General features: G+C 38.3%; 3 protein-coding genes and 1 non-coding gene across 8 annotated transcripts in view; 3 read left to right on the forward strand and 1 right to left on the reverse strand.

Moving 5' to 3' along the window:
- The first annotated feature begins 104 nt into the window (after positions 1 to 104).
- Positions 105 to 3,884, forward strand: LOC143461871 (alanine--tRNA ligase, cytoplasmic-like). Its single transcript, XM_076959783.1, has one exon. It carries the CDS (start codon positions 118 to 120, stop codon positions 3,115 to 3,117), a length of 3,000 nt encoding a protein of 999 aa, XP_076815898.1. The 5' UTR covers positions 105 to 117; the 3' UTR covers positions 3,118 to 3,884.
- A 57-nt stretch (positions 3,885 to 3,941) lies between these two features.
- LOC143461872 (folliculin-like) lies at positions 3,942 to 6,671 on the forward strand. The gene is made up of 4 exons (XM_076959784.1): positions 3,942 to 4,553; positions 4,792 to 4,945; positions 5,078 to 5,858; positions 6,239 to 6,671. Exons 1-4 carry the CDS (start codon positions 3,942 to 3,944, stop codon positions 6,417 to 6,419), a joined length of 1,728 nt encoding a protein of 575 aa, XP_076815899.1. The 3' UTR covers positions 6,420 to 6,671.
- Positions 6,672 to 9,394: 2,723 nt separating this feature from the next.
- LOC143461870 (putative E3 ubiquitin-protein ligase HERC1) overlaps positions 9,395 to 21,378 on the forward strand; it is a 36,834-nt gene continuing 24,850 nt past the window's right edge. For 4 of the 5 annotated variants that reach the window (XM_076959778.1, XM_076959780.1, XM_076959781.1 and 1 more), the window contains exons 1-25: positions 9,395 to 9,797; positions 10,741 to 10,875; positions 11,119 to 11,230; positions 11,511 to 11,695; positions 11,932 to 12,091; positions 12,279 to 12,358; positions 12,443 to 12,588; positions 12,735 to 12,858; positions 13,359 to 13,530; positions 13,607 to 13,746; positions 14,410 to 14,571; positions 14,818 to 14,933; positions 15,097 to 15,187; positions 15,610 to 15,754; positions 16,022 to 16,193; positions 16,478 to 16,609; positions 16,974 to 17,139; positions 17,537 to 17,662; positions 17,820 to 17,981; positions 18,179 to 18,346; positions 18,573 to 18,705; positions 18,907 to 19,042; positions 19,254 to 19,336; positions 19,515 to 19,694; positions 21,243 to 21,337. In XM_076959778.1, the coding sequence (XP_076815893.1) occupies positions 9,543 to 9,797; positions 10,741 to 10,875; positions 11,119 to 11,230; positions 11,511 to 11,695; positions 11,932 to 12,091; positions 12,279 to 12,358; positions 12,443 to 12,588; positions 12,735 to 12,858; positions 13,359 to 13,530; positions 13,607 to 13,746; positions 14,410 to 14,571; positions 14,818 to 14,933; positions 15,097 to 15,187; positions 15,610 to 15,754; positions 16,022 to 16,193; positions 16,478 to 16,609; positions 16,974 to 17,139; positions 17,537 to 17,662; positions 17,820 to 17,981; positions 18,179 to 18,346; positions 18,573 to 18,705; positions 18,907 to 19,042; positions 19,254 to 19,336; positions 19,515 to 19,694; positions 21,243 to 21,337 (3,576 nt within the window). In that variant the 5' untranslated portion in view covers positions 9,395 to 9,542. The remainder of the gene's footprint in view (positions 9,798 to 10,740; positions 10,876 to 11,118; positions 11,231 to 11,510; positions 11,696 to 11,931; positions 12,092 to 12,278; positions 12,359 to 12,442; positions 12,589 to 12,734; positions 12,859 to 13,358; positions 13,531 to 13,606; positions 13,747 to 14,409; positions 14,572 to 14,817; positions 14,934 to 15,096; positions 15,188 to 15,609; positions 15,755 to 16,021; positions 16,194 to 16,477; positions 16,610 to 16,973; positions 17,140 to 17,536; positions 17,663 to 17,819; positions 17,982 to 18,178; positions 18,347 to 18,572; positions 18,706 to 18,906; positions 19,043 to 19,253; positions 19,337 to 19,514; positions 19,695 to 21,242; positions 21,338 to 21,378) is intronic. The other variant, XM_076959779.1, reaches the window with a different exon arrangement.
- On the reverse strand, positions 20,713 to 20,860 carry LOC143463698 (U12 minor spliceosomal RNA). The gene has a single exon (XR_013118452.1). It is a non-coding gene; the product is annotated as a U12 minor spliceosomal RNA (small nuclear RNA).

A 21,378-nucleotide genomic window follows, 5' to 3' on the forward strand; every position in this document is an offset into this window, starting at 1 on the left:
TTTGTCTAAAAACACCGGTATTTGCATACATAGTTATAAATGCTGTATCAAGGTTTAAAGTAATGGTTGTTATATAACTCCATTGTTAATAACTGCTTGAGGGTATTATAATAAAATATGTTTCATCTAACAGTTACAGCTTTAAAAACATTTAAAAAATTTCTGGTTGGACTTGTGAAATCTTCAGAAAGACTTAAGATGGATGCATCATTGACCTCAAAAGATCTTCGGAAGATGTTCATAAACTTTTTTGAAGAAAGATACAATCATAAGTACATCCACTCTTCAAGCACCATTCCTCTAGATGACCCAACACTCTTGTTTGCTAATGCCGGGATGAATCAGTTCAAGTCAATATTTCTCGGAACCATTGCTCCTTCGAACCCTTTGTCAAAAGTGAAGCGTGCCTGTAATTCCCAAAAATGCATCCGTGCCGGTGGAAAACACAATGATTTGGATGACGTTGGAAAAGATACTTATCATCACACATTCTTCGAAATGCTCGGGGTGTGGTCTTTTGGTGATTATTTCAAACGAGAAGCAATAAAAATGTCTTGGGAACTGCTTGTTGATGTTTTAAAAATACCAGCAGAACGGATGTATGCGACTTATTTCGAAGGAGATCCAGAAAATGGGCTTGAGCCTGATTTCGTGACCAGGGATGCGTGGCTTGAAATTTTACCACCGGAGCGAGTGTTGACAGGAAACATGAAAGATAATTTTTGGGAGATGGGTGATATTGGTCCATGTGGACCGTGCACAGAAATCCATTTCGATCGAATTGGTGGTCGTGATGCCGCCCATCTAGTCAACATGGATGATCCTGATGTGTTGGAAGTTTGGAACCTCGTCTTCATGCAGTTTAACAGGGAAAAAGGTGGAATTTTAAAGCCACTGGCAAGACAACACGTGGATACAGGTATGGGATTAGAACGCTTGGTTTCAGTGATCCAAGGAAAGCGATCCAACTACGACACGGATATGTTTATTCCTATTTTTGAAGCCATTCAAAAAGGAACTGGTGCTCGCCCATATACTGGCAAGGTTGGAAGGGAGGACAGTGATGGTATTGATATGGCGTACAGAGTGTTAGCCGACCACATTCGCACTCTAACAATTGCTCTATCAGATGGAGGACGCCCTGATAATGTTGGGCGCGGATATGTCCTACGCAGAATACTGCGGCGTGCTACTCGTTTTTCAAGAGAAAAACTTAATGCTAAAAAAGGTTTCTTTGCATCCTTAGTCCCAGTTGTAGTTGACATACTAGGTGAGGCGTTCCCGGAAATAACTCATGACCCTCAGGTTGTCATAGACATCATAAATGAAGAGGAAGAACAGTTCTTGAAGACGTTGAACCGAGGACACAGAATTATGACGCGGAAGATCAAGAGCTTACCAGAAGGTTCAACTGTCTTCCCTGGTGATACTGCATGGTTACTTTATGACACTTATGGATTTCCGCTTGATTTAACACAAATTATGGCTGAAGAACAAGGCCTGAACGTGGATCTGGAAAGTTTTGAACTTTCAAAGGCAGCTGCAATACTAAGGTCTCAAGCGATCGGCGATGGTGAAGACGAACGTATTACACTTGATGTCCATGCAATTACTGACTTGCAACAACGTAAGTTTGCACCAACAGATGATACACCCAAGTACAAGTATACCTCAAGTGTTGACGGAGACTACACGTTCGAGCGTTCTTCTGGAATAATTATGGCCCTGCGTGCCGGGAATTCATTTGTTGAAGAGGTTTGCTCTGGTCAAGAGTGTGGGATACTCTTGGACCAAACTTCATTTTATGCTGAGCAAGGTGGCCAGATTTATGATCTTGGCTACATGGTAAAATCAGACGATGACCAAACAGAATTCACCGTCAAGAATTGCCAAGTGCAGGGTGGTTATGTGCTGCACGTAGGAACAGTGGTTGGTACTCTGCGTGTTGGAGATAAGCTAAACCTCTTTATTGACGAGCAGCGTCGTCACACTGTTATGAGCAACCATACTTCGACTCATATTCTTAATTTTGGTTTGCGGTGTGTGTTGGGTGAAGCTGACCAAAGGGGATCCCTGGTTGCTCCCGATCGACTTCGGTTTGACTTTACAGCGAAAAAAGCAATGACAACCGCACAGATCAAGCGAACGGAAGAAATAGCCAATGAAGTGATTGATAAAAAGGAAACTGTGTATGCCAAAGTTTCACCTCTGGCTCAAGCCAAATCAATTCAAGGTCTTCGCGCCATCTTTGACGAAACGTACCCTGATCCAGTTCGAGTTTTATCGGTCGGAGTTCCTGTTGAAACCCTTCTGGAAGATCCCACTTCAGAAATTGGACTGAAAACTTCAATTGAATTTTGTGGGGGGACTCATCTGCAGAACAGTGGTCACGCCGGGAAGATGGTTATAATAAGCGAGGAGGCAATTGCGAAAGGTATCAGAAGAATAGTGGCTGTAACTGGACAGGAGGCATTCAAAACTATACGCAAGGCTGCTCTTTTGGATGAGGAGTTGTCTAAAGTTAAATCCTCCACGGAGGATGCGATTAAAAACAAGGAAAACTTGAAGCAAGTGAACAAGATGATTGCCGACTTTACAGAGGAGCTGGGAGCTTGCGCGATTGCTCAATGGAAAAAGGATGAACTGAGGGAGCTGGCTGCAAAGCTGAAGAAGAACATTGACAATGTAGAGCGTGCTGCCAAAGCCGATGCCACCAAAGCGGCTCTTTTAAAGACAGAAGAGAGCATTCAAAATCACCCGAACCAACCTGTGGTAGTCACTGAATTGAAAACAAATGCTAATGCAAAAGCTCTAAACGACGCCTTGAAAATATACAAGTCCAAATCAAAGGAGTCTGCAGTCATGCTTTTTAGTGTGGATGAAGATGCGAGAAAGATCGTATGTTTAAGTCAGGTGCCTAAGACTTGCGTAGACAGGGGGCTGACTGCAGATCAGTGGATAAAATCTGTTTGTGGAGTGATTGGTGGAAAGGGAGGTGGTAAAGATGTAAGTGCCCAAGCTTCTGGTCAACATATCGAATCGCTGGACAAAGCAATGAACCTTGCTAAGAAATTTGCCCACGAAAAATTGAAGATTGAAAATGATGTATTATATTAATGGGAATAATTTTCTTGGTGGTATATTCAATACTGAAAAATCTGTTGCACCTGGGATTGCTTCGGTTACCATGAACACTTTTTGTATGAAGTTCCTTAAAGATTTACTGAGAGCAATTTGTTTCAGAGCCACATAAAGTTGCATAACTAAGACTGTTGAACTGTTTAAGTGCGGTGAGTTGTTGTGAGGGAGTAAGAAGCATAAACGTCACCTGATTTGCTGCGTAAGATTTATTGTTGCTGTAAAAATTACATTTGTACCAAACAATTACTATAAACATTTTTTGTGGAAAGTAACACATAATTCTGAAGTTCAGTGAATAATGTTTGTGGCACCTTCTTTAGAAGGTGTGGATGCATTGAAATTAAAACTGTTATTATTAACTATGTACAATGTTTAATGTCATAAGTTATTACCTTAAAAAATTCAGCTTATGACATGGACATTTGTGACTTTCTATATCAAAGCACTTGTAAACAGTAGTTCCACACCATTTTGATATGATATGAAAATTATCATATGATATGAAACCTATCATATTATGTTGACGTCATATCATGCATACATCCCACTAACCTGCTTGTTAGCTTGCCTTGTAGTACAATTAGTTTAATGTTTTTGCAGAATTTGCTGTAAATGTCACTCAATTGCAATTTCTTTACAGTGGCATTTAACCTCATTGTGTGATTTGGGCTATTGTTGTAGGTAATTGGAAATTGGACCTGGTGATAGCGGCTTTATTTAAAATTTGACTTTTGCATTTTCAGGTGTTGTTTGGATTTGATGATCAATTTGTAGCCTGTGATCTCAAATAATATTTAACCATGGACGCTGTTATGGCTTTATGCCATTTCTGTGAACAGCACGGGCCCAGTATTGTCTTCACATGTGAGAAAGTAAAGAAGGCTCACTACCCCAGCGAAAACATTGTCAATGAGCAAGACAGCGAAGTGTTTACTGAACCATGTTCAAGTGCCATGGACATAGGCTACGCCACGCCATATGGCTCACTGGACTCACTCGCTTCAAATGTCACAATATCAAGCAACAGAAGCTCGATAAAGAAAGCCGATTTGTGCCAGGCATGCCGTTCGCTGCCAGAAGGACACCAGCACTTCGTGAGTCATGACAAAGATGCAGGGGTGATATATCGGAGTATGCAGCATCCAAACAACCCCGATGTGTTTCGACTCGTTCGGCACGCTTGCGTGAGGAGCCTGAGCTCTGAAGTTTGTCCCGGTAGAGAAGGGCCAATCATGTTTGGGGACGAACAGCACGGTTATGTGATCAGTTTCACGTTTTACGTCAAGGATAATTATGCCCGTGGTGGACAGAGGTGGTACAGCATCATCTGTATCATGACTGACCGCGTATTTCTAATTCAGTCGTGGCCATTTTTGGTTGACTGCATTGGGCATATCATTGAATATCTGCAGGTAAATTACCAGGTTGTGTGATTCAAGTCCTGTTTGCATAATATCTTACCAGTGTGGGCGTGGCCATTGATATCATAGTAGCAGAAACATGTGATATCGATTGCAGGAAACGGTCATCTACTATGTTCAAGTAAAGTGCAAGAAATCAAGAATACTTATTTTTACTTGTTTATGTTTTGCAACTGCAGTGAATTTCTATCTTGCATCAAGAAATTTTAATGATGTCCTTTAAAACCAGATGGAAGCCGACGTAGTTTTTAAATCTGAATCGAATGAAGATACACAAAGTAACTCACGTCCAAGGGCAAGATGGTCAAATGTTGTTACTCCACGTAACTTTCATCAACAGAGAGGAGATAATTCAAACGCCAGGCCACTGGTACAGCTGACAGGTATGCATAACTTACACTGTAAATCATGAACAGGCTTGTAACTTACAAAGATACTCGTAAATTATTAATTTATTTGTTTTAATGTTGAGGTTTCAAATATTACAACCAGTTGATTTCTAATCTGTTGTCCAGGCAACCAAGACCTCTACACCTACATTCACACAGCGTTCACCTGGATCATGCGAGCTTGCAGGAAGCGTTTGAAAGAGCAAGTCACTCACGGTAAGATAACTGACGAAAACCTCATGCGTGCAGAAATTCTCGCTCGTGCCAAAAGGTCGTACTCTGTGATGTCTATGGATGACCCAAATGTTGCGGCGGCAAGTGCAGAACTGAACTCACTGTCTTTGGTGGCGCTTAAGTCCCCAGATGAACCAACATCGCCCACGAGAGCAATTTTTACTTCCCTGAGGCAGATGAGAGAAGTTTTGCAGCCGCCTCTGTTCAAGGCAATCGCTTGGCATCTTCTGTTGGGGAATCAAGTGATCTGGAGAGGTCAGGACCAGGCATTGGTGTCATCTGCTCTCCACATTTTAAAGGACATCCTGCCCATAGGATGTGTAAAAATGCAAATAAATTCTGATGTCTATGTCAACTCGTACAAGGCAAACATCCTGGGGTTAAATGACAAAGTGGCAATACCGCAGCATGTTCAGAAGCAGGAATTTTTCATATTAGTGGACGTCGTACCAAAAGTTAGCACAACTCAAAAACTCAACCAGTATTACCCAGCCTTGTTCGACATGCCACAGTCCCCACTGAGTGGAATTGAGTTTCGGATGACCAGTGGCTGTCTTATTCCCGAGAAAGTTCCTGCAATGCTTCACAAGCTAGAAGTCGCCCTCGCAAACGACAACCTCTCCAACGAAGTGGTCAAACAATGCTTGATTTGTCTTAAACAAGAATGGATGAAGTGAGTGCTTTTGCTAGATTGGTAACATGAGTAAATTTACGATGACTTTTGAGCGTCTGGTTACTTCGGTGGTAAATAAATCGTTTTTGTAGAAAATATTAGAAAGCTATCTACCTGTTATGTGCAGTTTAAAGACAAGTCAGCATGTTGTGATGGCATGCCCCACAATGTGGACAAATAACGTCTAACATGATGCTCATCTGTTGTTATTAATGGCTGGTATCAAGAATTTTGTAAAAAAAAAATTTTCAATACAAAACTTTCTATATCACCTGAACCGAATTGTCAGCCATAACAAGGGTGATTTTATTTATCAATTATTCCTCAACACTATTAGTGGTTGGGTTTAACTTCTACTAAAAAACTTTCATACTTTTCAGCAAGGCGAAGATCTTGTACAAGTTCACAAAGATCGACAATCGTGATAAAGAGGACACTAGCAAATTACTTCAGACCGTCCTCAATTGCTCAGAAGAAGACTTTCGTTTGATGAAGTTCTGGATAACTGGACTCAGCACACAGTACAAGGAGGAGTTAAGACGTTCGGCACTCGAGGCTTGAGATATTTTTGTGGTCTTCATTTGATTGTAGCGATTGTGATCGTCAGATGCTCGTTACACTCAACAGAATTGTGGCCAACTCACACCTCAAAGCAGCGAGTGAATCACTTCAATATTCTGTCATTATCTGTACATTCTGCACTTTCGTTTCTTGTGTGCAATTTCCTATCAACTTGCGTCACAGTGTTATTGTACAGTGTTTCATTTATGTTTTTATTGAATGATATTTTAAATACATGGCTCACATATTGGACTGGCTTGATGATGTCAATGACTTAGACTCGTCTACTCCTTGCCAAGTACCTTCCATAATATGTGTCAGTGTCTGCATTCTTGACAATAGCGTTATCTCTGATAATAATCTTGTTTTAAACTGTGGACAAATTTATAGGCCTGGCGTACAATGAAACATTACAGCACCAGCAACAAAGAAAGCGTTACTTATAGCAATGCACTGCGCTATGATTCCAAATAGGTAATGCGGTTTAAACAAAAGGGTTTGACATTTCCCACGGTTGTTAACGTATCACCATAGAATACTAGAATATTGTTCTTAGTATTCTATTATGCTATCACACAATTACCACAGCACAAGCTAGTCCATAAAAAAATTATCAAATTGTGAGTGGATGAAGATCATTAAAGCGTATTTCATACGTGCACAAAACAAACATTCTTAAAAATAAATAAAACAGCAAGGTATACTAATGTCAAAAATTTTCTCTCAGACTAATGCAGCAATAAATTGACTGCAATATCGAACTGTGTATGGTCATTTTTCCTTGAAATAACAACCATAACCTTTTAGCAGCTTTTTTTCGTCTACTGGTACTAAAATATATGTAATTACTTCGAACGTTTAATTTGATATAGAATTTTAGTTAGAGATCTTGTGCTGTACAAGAAGTACTGCAAATAACATTATGTGAAGCTGTGTGTTTTATTAAAACTTTCAAAAAAACGTTAAACATTATCGGATTTGGATAAAAGTCCGTAATATTATCGAATCCGTTCTGTAACCTTACCGTCACGCTTAAATGTTTCGAAACTATCAGAGCGTAAAAGTCGTTTGTGACATAATAAAGTAATCAGCTGGCTCAAAACAATAACACAAGAGTCGTTGTGGAACTTGTTCACTTGCCGGGTTTCGAACAACGAAGGTTCAGGTTTGAAGTAGTTTGGGTATCAATGATATTTACTATCCGGAAAAGGGATATTTATACTTTAACTAACTGGCTAACCGGACAATAAACGGTACGCATAAAGCAACTTTTTTACAAAGTGACTATTTCACCCTATGTATAGATCACGCAGCCTGTTGTTAAAGATAGGCGGTTAGGCTAGGAGAATAGGTAAGCAAAAAGTTGATTTTAGCTGTTTAAGGTTTTATGGTAGTTAGATTTAGATTAGAAGGTAGATTTAGGTTTGGTTGAAGTTGCTATGTAATAACATTTAAGTCTGGTTAACAAGAAACTGAAAAATAGCTTTGAACGTACGATTTTTTCCAATGAAATAGTGACAGCCACCTTTTTATCCTAAATTCCGTTAAAACAGTATGTATCCATTGTAAAAACGTTTAAGTGTGGTAAAATTTTTTTCTGAAATCACACTACCTCCAAATTTTCACAAATTCTTAATGTTTATTTAGTATTTTTGTTTTTTTTAGAATTTATTTTTAAATTTTGTAAACTCAGAAGCAAGCAATCCATCTCAAACAGCTTTCTTAAGAAAACCGTCCAAATCCTCACCTTGCAATGTATAGCCTACTACTAGTGTTAATGCCTAGAGGATAACTTAAAGTTATACTTAGGCATTTCGATCGAGTCAAACAGCATTTCTGTTTTGCTAGACGGCCCACATCTGAAAACAGAAGAGTTCAAAATTTGCTAAAAAGGCATAAAAATGTACACACGCTCTAATAACGTCATGCATTTCAGAGAGCAAAAAATGCTTTGGTTAACCAATATCCGGATACCTAGTCCAACCCTAGTTCAGATCGTAACCTATAATTGCGTTGGCTTTGTAAACAAATGCTTATGTTTTAAAAGTAGTTTACTGTAAGCCAGAATATGCAAGTTCTGGGCATAACATACACAGTAGTAGTCTGACAGTGAGACAGTTGTAGGTTAAGGCAGTTTATTGCTTCAGTGCTAGGCCATTATGACAAACTAGCAGTCTAGCACACAGCCTGGAAATGACTAAATGGTGAAGTGCCAGTGTAAGCCACAACAGCATGTTTAGTTGACCTGATTCGGTAGAAAACTTCTCAAATTTTGCTTGTTTAACAATTACACTTTCACCAGAGGTACAGTATCATACTTATGTAAAGAGGATTTTATAATAGACCTATACTGCAAAGTGGAAACATATTTACAATTTTAGGCTGTAATGCCAGAATTATACTGCCTAGTTTTTAGTTGCAGCATTGAACAAGGGTAACATCAAGCATGTTTTCAGTTGTGTAGTTAAAGTGCATTAATGCACGCCGTTATAAATATATATGCGTAATATTTTTTGCATACATTTATTCAATCGTGGATACAGGTGTTATGCATATTTGCATGATTTATACTAGTTTTAATGAAGGGTTAAGGCGAACTTAGCCCTAATTACTGGTACTTTGCTGCCTACTATATATATGTAGACTAATGCTTGCAACTATGTGTTGATTGTTTTTGTTAATATCTTTTTTTCATATTTTAAGACTCTAATCTGCTGTAAATTGGCAGGTAACTTCGTTGTGTGAAAAGCAGAAATACGTTGAATGCAATAACTGTAAATTATTAAAGTATGTGTGCAGTGTTTTTGGCGTTAACGTTGAGTTTTCAGCTGATATAACTTCACAACTGTCAGCTGATGCATTTTTCTAACTGCTATCTGCACCAACATGTATGAGAAATATATTCACTTTGGCTGATGAATGCTCACTTTTAAAACTAGATTGAATTGGAGTTTAAAACTTCTAAATTGTATATGAACAATATTTTTAGATTATACACTCACTTGGTTTCTTTGTAATGTTTTCAGTTATTTGTTAATGTGTATGTGTTCACTGTCCTAAGAACCCCTTTGCCTTTTAAAACTATGTGACTTGCAAGAAACCTCTCATAACTAACGCCAAAAAATGGATAAACTGACACCCAAGCTGCAGTGGCTTGATTATCTCAACCATGTCTGGTTAAAAGAAGGGATTGCATCGAAAATTCATGATCGGACAGAAGTTAAAAAACATTATGACACCTTAACACAAAATAAAGAAGTTTCGTTTGCTGTGAATTCTGTTTTACTCGACCGTGAACCACACTTGTCTTATTTTGAACGAGAATTCTCAAGTTTGAATGAGCAAAGACACTACATAAATGCCTTGCTTGCAAACCAAGTAAGTGGAAGTTTTATGTAGGCCTATTTTGTGTGAAGAGAATTCAGAAAGATATAACTTTGTATATACAGTCAGACCTCATTAATCCGGACCACTTTGTTTCGTCATAAAATGTCGGTTTAGCGGGGTATCCGGATTATCGGAAAGCAAACAATCAATCAATTTGCAAATGCAGCACCGTGTTGAAAAAGCAGATGCATCTTACTCCTATTCAAAGTACCGAGCTACTGACTGGAAAGCAACTAAAACAAAGCAATATTTTTTGTATGATCCAACCCAGTGTCAAACCCCAGAACTACCGTATTAAAGACGAATGCTCTAATCATTAGGTTATCTCTGCGACCTTAATCGATCTTTATTTATCAAAGTACATCAACCTCACAAGATGACGAGAACAGATCTTAAAGCAATAAAGATTGTTGGAGAGGTTTAAAGAGTGAAACTGCAACATTATTACGCGTAGATAATCGGCTATTGTTTTCGTCAACTAACTATTGTATCTAGGACAATCGTGAAGCATTTCCACTTCACTCGTAATGATCCAGTTTATCGGATTTTATTTCTATTTATTTAGCACATTTGTTTCAAAACTTTTGTGTCGGAGTCAGACAGCGGGGTTTCTCGATTAAAGGGGTAAAATGCATAGGAAGAAATCCGTTCCCGACAGTTTTGTGTCAGATAACGTGGATTACGGTTCTTCAGGGTCCGGATTAACAACGTTTGACTGTATATATATATGTGTGTGTGTGTGTTTTGCTAAGTTTCAATGTTTTTCTAAATGTTTTAGCGAGAGATGTAGAATGTTGCCGGTTATACTAAAATCATACAAGTTTCACGGCATCAGTTTTAGCTGATCTATTGAATTTCCTGGACATGTTTTAATTTTGATCCCATTTGCACTACCTTGTATAACTTTTCCGAAACAAACTTATCTTTGCTTTAGCTTGCACTGGGACAAGTTGTATGTGAGGAATCCTTATACGGTCATCATCTCAGGAAGCAACTCGTAGTGCTGCAAAGAATGTTTTATGCATGTGCTACAAAATTTCATAATATCAGTGAAATTAAGACAAATCAGGTAAAGCATAAATAGTTTGCACACCGTACCAATGGTAGCTCTTCGAAATTATAAGATTTATTTAAATATGGGTATATATAGTTATCGAGTTGTTGTGGAAGCATCATAAACCATCTTATTTTTAACAGCCTTCTTTCTATAAATAACTGTAATTTATCATTGTACATGAGTTGTATGTTTTTATTTGTGTACTGTTAAGTGAGGATTGAATTTAAGCAAGTTAAAATGTTTGTGTAATTTCAGTTGCCTGGAACTGGTGAAACCGTGGTTAAGGGCCAAGTCGAAGATCAAGTAATTCACTGTATTAGAAGTGAGCCAAATAAAATCACCGGCTCTGAAGCACTGATAGAAATGGGTAAGAACTTTAATTACTATCAAAGCGTTTTCAGGACATTCGAGAACAACTCAAGATGAATAAAATCTACTGCCACTGGTAGATGGAGCATGAATTAAAATTGTCGAAAGATTTGATTATTTACCATTTAACAAGATCTTATTAATTTGTGTGCTTACTTTGAGTGCTTGTTACTCGAACGCTTGCCATTGCCTCTGTTATCAATTTCAAGACTCTTTTTAAATGAACCAACAACTGTTACCATTTAGTAAATAATTCTGTGTTTTCCATCTCAACACAGGCGTGCGTACGGGTTTGCGACTTCTATTTACTCTCATACGCCACAGTTGGACGCAACCGTCATTGGCATATTCCATCTGTACTGATGTGCTACAGACTGCATTTGACGTTGTGAACCACTTGCCACCATTGTCACTGGCTGATGACAGTAAAATACCAGCCATGGGTTTAGACTGTTTGCAGCAGGTTTTGAGCAAGCTCTTAGTTAATTTGTAGCTGAGGTCTTCAGACATGTCAGCTTTATATTAATGTGATATATGTTCAATGTGCTTTCTAAACTATCGTTTCCTGGAAGTTTTATCTCGAATAGTTTTAGTGTGCATTGGCTGTAGGTATAATGCAAATCGTGCAGCTGCACTCTGCAAATACACTTCAGTCACTTTAACGAGCTTTGTGTCATTCTTGATCTTAATTCTTTTTAGGTCAATGATTTTCTCCGCAGCATAATTGCCCCTCAGTCGGGTGCCAATGCTACAGCTCGACAAATTTCGTGTGAGCTCCTACTTCTCCTAGCAGTCCATCGTGGCTCACTAGGACACTTACTGGATTGGATTGCAATGGCTCTGTCGTCTTCTTCGTCTTGTAAGAAGTTACCTGTTGGTTTATAAATGTTTTATATAACTTGAATTATGAAGCTTTATTGTAAATTATGCATCCTGTGCTCTTATTCAAAGAAAAACACAAAATGTTGGAAAATATTTGAGTAATTTTAGAAAAACTTCGTTTAATGCTTGCATTATACTTCTACATTCTTTTTACCTGTGTTCAGCTGCAGATGACGGCGCAGAGGGTCGACTTATATCGCAACAACTTCTTCAAAAAGTTCTGAGTGAAACGTCAAAGTCTATGGTAAATATGACGTTGCACCGGTCCTTTACTCGAGTATGTAACTTTGCAGATCCTTTTGACTCTGTTACTTTATCTATTTACCAGAATGCTGAAAGTTCCATTCCACTACCGTTTAACCTTGAAAATAAGAACAATGTTTCAATTAACTCAGCCGCAACGATGCTGTTAGCACAATTGGTCAGCCTCGCTAACGAATATGCGAAGACTTGTACTGATGATGGCGTTGAAAGGTGGAATTATCATGTCATAATCTGGTTGTTCATAACAATGTCTTTAAAGTATATTGTGTCCAGGTTTCAAACATCTCCAGCGTTCGGCCCTAGATGGTTTTGCGTTCATTTAAATAGGGATTGTAATACAAACACAATTGTTTTAGTGTCGACAACACTCACTCTGACGTGTTTGCTTGGGGTAGCAATAGCAGTCACCAACTTGCTGAGTCCGGTTCAGAGAAGGTCCTCGCCCCAAAAAAGTTGGCCAGTTTTTGTAATGCACAAGCGGTATGTTGATGCACTAACGTTAAATAATCGTTAAACATTTGTACCTTTACTTATCTTAAAATTATCAGGCTGTGATGTTATAATTGTAGCAACGGGTATGTTGTTAAATAACTGACATGTTTCCAACTACTTTTCAGTTCCGCTTCGGAGAGAAAATGAATAGATTTGAACTGAACAAGACAAATTTGTCTTGCCTGTCCTTTATTATCCTTACTCATGATGATCTGTTTTAAACGCATTGTTTATGTTGTTGTTTACATTGTTTATGTTTACAAACGTTTATCACCATGTCTTGATTTAGTTTCACATCTGTTCATTATTGCTCTGAAGAGGAACAGCAGCATGTTCTGAAAACACATTTATTTATGTTATAAATGTGTGTTTCTGTCTTTTGTCTGATTACAACATTTTGGTTTATTTAGAACTAAAATTTTAACACAGCATTTTTATGCATTTTTTGATTTATTATTGAGGTTTGTGCTAAAATATTTCTATTACAGTTGGAAGCAGGCCAATATTGCACATTTGCGGTGGCCGTAGATGGTACTGTGCGCTCATGCGGAAAGGGAAGTTACGGTCGACTAGGACTGGGAGATTCCAACAACCAATCATCTTTAAAGCAATTAACCTTTAACCCAGAACATACAATTCGAAAAATTTCTTCCTCAAAAGGTCTGCATTGTTATGTGCATAGTGATGGTATGATGTATACTGTACAGTTATTTCTAGCAATATGATTTATTGTCAGGTTCCGATGGCCATACACTTGCGCTTACGACTGACGGGAGTCTATTTTCGTGGGGTGATGGAGATTATGGTAAACTGGGTCACGGGTCAAGCTTAACCCAGAAAGTACCCAAGTTGATTACGGGGCCATTAGCTAAAAGGGTATGGGTGTTATTTTAACTTAACAGTATACAGATGATGACCTTATAATATACAGTATTTTTAACAAAACTATATTTTATTGTGAAGTTTAAGTGTTTTTGTAGAAATATGGTAACTTTTGAGTTGATGCTGTTACCGTGTTACAAACAGGAAATGCAGTGTGTAGACACTTTGTTTATATCTGTTTTAAGCCGCGAACATAATCAAATTTGAGGTGATGCAACACTACATGCTGTCATCCTTTCCGGTTTTTGCTCATACAGGATGCTGTCTGTTTGTGTTTTGATAATTTCGTTGTATGATTTGATGCTGAGTCATGTCTTCAGTGTGGTTGTCTAGTAGATTTCTGCTGACCAATAATTAAAAGTTTTCTGCCTCATAATGATTATCATCACGCAATTGAAGCTTATAGCAGTATACTTAAAATTAGTTACAATCCAGAATTTGAAGTAATTATTTTGTTTTTCTGCTTTCTTAACCCACAACACCATCGGACGTAGGTCATTGTACCTGTTTTGATTTTGTGTATGACTCTACGTTGTTTTTACAACACATCTCTTAAGTGACATTTTTGGCTTGTTGTATGACTGATGTCATCCTTACATATACCTTTTAATATACAAGCTTATATTTTTTTTGATAAATTAATAACCTTTTGAACAGGTGGTTGTCAGCATATCGGCAGGCTACAGACATTCTGCGTGCGTAACTCAAGATGGTCAGCTCTTCACTTGGGGTGAGGGTGACTATGGAAGATTGGGACTTGGTGATAACACCAGTCGTAATCAGCCGGTACTTGTGAAAGAGATCAGCAGTGCAGCATCGGTAAGCAACTGATCCAACTCATATGTCTATGATATGTCCTGGATGCTATGCGACAATTTAAACCCGATAATAATTCTCCCTTCTAACTTACTAACAATTCAAACCCTAATTCTTACAATTGTTTGCTTTCAATTGACGCAATCCTGGATAACAATATTTTTGTGAAAACAATTTTTTTCTTTCGCCAATGCTGTAAATTTTTCACAACTAATCATGTTTGAAACTATTTATGCCGATTATATCCAGGTCGTGTGTGGCAGCTCACATACGCTTGTGCTATCCCAAGATCAAACGACAATATGGAGCTTCGGAGCTGGAGATAACGGTAAACTTGGCCATGGAGACACGAGCAGGGTATACAGGTAACTGACCATTCCATCTTGTGCTTATTTAAATGTTTGAAAGACTTGGACTTTATGTTACAAGCTATCCATCTATTGCAATGTTTGTTAATTTGAATATATTTTCATTTACAAGTCAGTAACCGCTGCTGTTTAATTATTAAGCTGAGTTTTTTGCTTGTAGGCCAAAGGTTATTGAAGGACTCGGTGATCTTTTGTTTCAAAAATTGTGTGCGGGAAGCCAATATTCGCTCGCGCTGACTACCACTGGATCGGTGAGCAGCCTTTCAAATACGCTATGAATAACAACTTTAACTTTGAAATTTTAAACCTTCAAGTACAGTGGCATTATAATGAAACTCCTAAAATCATGAGCATCAACGCAGAAAGGCCTTCCAGGAGACGTTGTATGTTATTATGACATTACTAGACACACGGCCTGTCACTGTCACCAATGCTGTGCGCTCAGTTTGCCCGTCCAAGCAAAATGGCTTAGTCGGTTTTTTAACCTATGTCCTCACTCGATTTGTTCACATCTTTTGACCTTCCTAAGTTAAATCTTTGAAATTTGAACTGAGGTAGATTTACATAAAAAAGTGAAACGCCACTGATCGTGTTTAGCCAATTAGCAGCAACCTGTTTAACGCTTTGGTACATGACATGTCAGAGTTTTCAGGTATGTTTCTATATTTTGAAGGTGTATTCTTGGGGCTGTGGGGCGTGCCTTGGGTGTGGCTCACCAGATACGGTTGTCATGAAACCAACTTTGATAGAGGAGCTTACTTTCACACGAGTTGTTGACGTGGCTTGTGGGGATGGTCATTGTCTAGCTATCACCCACAGTAAGTTGCATTTTTCTCCGATTTTGCTGTTAGTTTGGTGAAATTCTTGGTTTTTAAAGAAATTTTCCCAGGAACGAGATTGGGAATATCCTTTAAAATTCTGGAATTTCGGGATCGCATAATGCCAGGATCCCAACACCAATGATAGCATGAAACTAACGTTGGCTTTGTTTGGTTATAACTACATTCACACAAACAGTTCAACTGTACAGTTCGTTGTGTTATTTTACCGCACGATTAATGTTAACTTCCCAATTTCTTTACCAGTCAACGATGTATTCGCTTGGGGTAACAACGCCATGGGCCAATGTGGCTTGGGTCACACAACTAGTCCCGTATCAGTACCCACAAGGGTGACGTCACTTTCGAACATGAACATTCATCAGATATCTGCCGGTACATCACACAGCCTGGCGTGGACCGCCCTGCCATTGGACAGGTTCTATGCGCTTTCTACTACTGTTGTGTGCTGGCTCTATTTGCGTGATTGAGTGTGATTGTTGAAATTAAGTAAAACGCTTTAAATTAAACTGTTTAGAATTTGACTTGTGAAGAGTTAAAACGGCTTTATCATGCCAAAGTGTTGCAAAAATAACAACAAGTGTAGAAATAATCATATTGTACTGTGTGGAATTTAATGGGTTCAGTCCTAGCCTGCCTATTAGAAACCTTAAATTACCAGTCTCACCGCTCCTCATGTTCTTATTTATTCTGTTGTAACAGGCACGTTATTTCCTGGCAACGGGCATATTGCATAGACTTGAACACAGGGACGTTCAGTAAACTCAACGAATTCCTAAAAAAATATTGTCTATCGTTCGTCGGTGAACCCCCGCGACCTTTTACCACAAACAGGTACTTTGAAAAAATCCAACCGTACTCAGAAAATCAAAAAAGTTGTAGCTTGTTTAGGACAAGACTTCTTTGTGGTTTAGTAGCCTCTGGTGTTGTTCTCTGTACGTGTTAATGACCACGCAGACGCATTGTAATTACTATCACGTGATACTTTTCGTAGTCTAATGGACTTGTTTGACCTTACAATTTCTTATCATATTTGCTTTGTAACTGATTTTTGTTGGCTGTTAAGCTCGCATGGTTATAGGAATGACGTAACGCAGTAGTTGTTCTTGTTTCCTGAACTGACGTCACAATGGTGAAATCATTTATAATACTAATAACCACTGCCGTAGCAACAATATCAGCTCTACTTCTTACGCAGCGACCACCACGATTTTGTGCTGATGTGTCTGCAAATGATTTGCACCCACCTCAAGTTGGCGGTGAAGGGGAATCTCTCGAACTTTGTTCTGGGCGAGGAAAGCAAAGTTTTGCGATCTCTATTGTTCCGTCTCATCGACCATGACGCCCCGGATAAGATAAAAGATGTAATTTTTTGCAGTAGTATTTATGCTGTCACTATTTCGCCCGAACAATCGTACGTTTGAAGCTATTTTTTACGGTTACTTATTAACCTATTTTAAATGTTATTACTTGTCAACCTAAACCTAACCCAAATCTACGTTCTAATCTAAATCTAACTTCAAGTAAACTCTCCACAGCCAAAATCAACTTTTTGCAAACCCGTTCTCCTAATTTAACCGTTTATCTTTAATCAGTTCTTTCTGCACAGTTTTTGCTGCACAGTCTTGCAAACACTTTGTTACTTAGTTGTGATTTGAATAGTACTTGAATCTACTTCAAGCAATGTCTAACACCAAATCATACCTTTAAGTGCAATGCGTCTTCAACGATCGTTGAAAGATAATACTTTTTGTGACGTAGGTGGTACGTGAATGTGTAAGCATCGGCGCATCCTTGCTGCTTCCTTGCATGCAAGAGAGAGTTTCTCTTCTTTTGTCATTTCTTCCAAGAAAGCTTGACAAGTGGAAGCGTCTTTCTGTCGGACAGGTTTCTATCATATTGTACTGTATATTTAAGTATATTATGTTTTGCCTGCTGTAATTTTTTCAACTTCCATTTTAAGTTATTATTCTGCACATGCCCGGATAATTCAAATTGATCTGATTTTAGTTGTCAATTTAGAAAAAAAAAACTTCCATTTCAGAGAATGCAGCTGGATGTGGTTCTTTCAAGTCTCCAGGACAGTGTCCATGTGTCCAGCATGCTCAACTTTCGTGGCAAGCATGGTGCAGGGGAGAGCGAGGGACAAACCAGCCTCGCCAGCGAGCTGCTTCTCGTGCTGCTCGAAAACGTTCACTTTCACTCTGTAATTTACGTTTAATAATTTACGATAGATAGATCTGTAGCGTTAGTGAGTGTGTTATAACGCTGAAAGGGCGCAATGATTGTTTTATGTCTATTTTGTACTGCAGCTGTGATGGTAATTTCGTATGTGAAGTGTTTGTAAATGTATCATAACATTGCAATGAGTGTGTTGTGAACGTGAGTATTGCCCATTTCCAGGTACAAAAGCTTGAAGAATTGAAATGTAAGCTCGATAAAGACGTCTCCAATGAGTGCCAGTCGAAGCCGGTTTCAACCAGTTTGGACGACGAACAGATGGAAAAAGTTTTCAATCTCATTTCTTCAATGTTCCTTCACTTGTTTTCACATTGCTATCAAAGCTCGCATGTAAGTTTGATTTCTTTTTTATTTCTGCAACACAGCCTTTTAAAAAACATGTAGCTCAACTACAAACCGCCTTGAGTTTACTATTTGAATTATTGTAAGCAAGTCACACAACACGTCATCCGTCGATATAAATAGGAAAGTTGTATTCAACAGTACTTTGAGTATATACTCGCTTATGTTGTTATACTCAATTAATTATTTTTCAATTATATATTATATTTTGAAGGTTTTGCCTTTTGCCACTGTGCTCATACAAACCAGTGTTAGACAGCTCTTGGCTCAAGCATGTGTGGAACTGAAGCTTGCCTGTTCGCTTGCTCGAAATCTATGCGACAAAGATGCGCTGTCTTTGTTGAATGGTATAATTTGTAGCGAAAAGAGTTATTGATACCAATTAGTTAATTAATCCATTGCATTTACGTTTTCGCAAATATTAATAGAGTGAAAATACCGCCGTGGTCGCCCTTTGACATCGGTTGTTTGCAAAAATTATATGATGTTGCTGTGATAAAACCAATTTGTGCTGGGCAATTAATATAGTTCTTTGCTTGTCGTTACAGACGTCTTAAATCTTTCTTCCGCCGGCCATTTACTTTCCTTAGCCACGAATTCTTTGTTGTTATGTCGATTGAGCGAAGTTTTTCCGCTTTTGCAAACTTTTATCGATATTCTACCCGTTCTAGATGAATTCAACAGGTATTCTTGCTTGGATTTAATGTTAGAATAGCAAAGTACAAGTAGGTTTTACCAAGTTAGTTTTCTCGTATGCTTTCATATTAACTTCAAAGTTTTGTCCAAGCTCAATATTTTAAATGACAAAAATTGACATGAATTTTTTTTGTCTTAACTTAAGAATGTTCTTTAAATTTCGATTCATGGCAAAACACAATTAGCTCTGGTTTTACAGGTCTGTGTCTGACGCGGCTGAAGTCCATGACTCGAGCGAACTGGCGTGGCCTGTTGATAGAGACCAACCGTCAGTCTCACCCGGTAAGTTTTATGACATTTGTATATGTCAAGAAATGAAATGGAAAATGTGATAAACATAACTACACCTAGCCCGTTGTTTAGGATGCCCTGGTTGTTATAGGTTAATTTCCTTTATGTCTTTGACTTTGAACCTGTTGGCATTTTTCTGTTGTAATGCCGCGACGTGATGGATTTTCAGGTCCCGTCGAATGGACGTGGTTGGGTGACATTGAACGCTCTTGCGCGCTTCTGATTGGCCGAATTTTAAATTCGGTTGCCCACGGCAACGTTAATCAGAAGGAAGAAGAAAGAGATAATATTGCAACCCTTTCCATGCCCATATTAGGAAGTGGTTTGCAGGGAGAGAGCAATTTGATTCGTGAGTTGATTTTCTAAAGTAGGTTATAAAAATTGACAGTTTGGTTGTTGAATTAACTGTCATATCTCATGATTGAATTTTAAGTTAAAAATCCGTTAATTATTTATTATTGAATCCAAAACCCAGACATACTATATAGTATATACAGTAGACTTCGCCTATATCGACTTCGGCTATATCGACTTCGCCTATATCGACACCTTTTTTGATCACTTTTTTGATCCCCCAGAGCATTTTGTTCGTTTATAGTGACAGTTGTAGCTCTTCTTTTCACTCCGGGACGTAATCCCACTTACGACTTTATGACGTTATCGTATGACGGTTTAGGTTGCCTAGTCGTATTTGACGTAATTATTATGTCACTATGACTTATTAGTTATTACGACTTAAGCAGTGTCCGCAAATTGTCACGTTAGATAGCTGTCTTTGGTTTGGCTATCGTCTTTGTCGGCTGGTGAGTCTCTTCTCTTCTCAGTTCTCACCGAAGAATTTTGACCACTCCGTTTTATATCAATATGTAAATACAATTTTACAAATCAATATGTAAATGCAGAAAGTTTTACATTCGCTAACAAAAATTTCAGCAACATGTGTTGAACAAAGCTGGCGCAAAATCAAAACAGAAAAAATAACGATATTTTTGCAAGGAAGTAAATACTGCACTGTACCTTGCTGTATTAACGCCATATTGCTCCGCATCCGTACCGTCTGCGTTCGAATTACGTGTAAACACAAGTACCATTATTTTTCACGATCTTATTTGTGTTCATCTCTGCCGTAGTGTACGCGAAAATATAAAATTAAGCGGCAGTGCTGATTAGAGTGCACATTTAACCCTTACATTGAACTAAAACCGGAATTTAGGTACAATTTATATTGATTCGTCTATATCGACACTTTTTCTTCATCCCCTTCCGGTGTCAAAATAGGCGAATTCTACTCTACTGCTTTTTGACCAAATACGCTTTGGTCCCTCTGCGTTGTCCTAAGACCTAAGTAGATTAAAAGCGAAAGACAAGGGTCAAATCCCTCACAAACCGCAGACAGCGAAGTAAGCTTCCACAGCGGGGGGACCTTTTACCCTCCAAACATTGGTACAAGGCGAAACCTTGTCGTCCCAGTTTCACCTGGGACTGTTATTTTCCTTACTCATTAGTTTACGGCACGAAGTGGAAGTGCTGGGAAAATAGTATTCATAGGGTTTATTTTGCTTTTCATTTGTGGTACTCAGTTGTTGATTTATACCTTTATGGACGCTATCTTAAAGATGCATTTAATAGAACGTCACAATAATGCGTTAGAACTTCCACGCTTTTATGCAAACTAAGGCTTTATTCTTTTCCAAGTTAGTCCAATTCCCAGCGAAGTTTTTCTTATTGCAACACTGCCCAAGTTCGGGTTGATAATCAAGCAGACAGCATGTTTAGCTTAAAACTTTTCGATATGTTGTCCCCTTTGCGTTGAAACCGGCCAATATTTATATTAACGGATAGATCGTTACCTCGAGTGGTGTGACAAGGAAATTACAATGTAAAATTTAATTTTTAGTTGAAAAGTTGGATGCTTTGTTAAATTGCGTCGAAACTGGAAATGTGGGAACTGTCAAAGACAAATTCAACGAAGACATAAAGCTTCTGATCAATGTAAGATCACTGTTAATTCATCTGAAGAAGAAAATATTTTA

This window comes from Clavelina lepadiformis, chromosome 6 (assembly GCF_947623445.1).
Source record: "Clavelina lepadiformis chromosome 6, kaClaLepa1.1, whole genome shotgun sequence".
NCBI lineage: Eukaryota > Metazoa > Chordata > Ascidiacea > Aplousobranchia > Clavelinidae > Clavelina > Clavelina lepadiformis.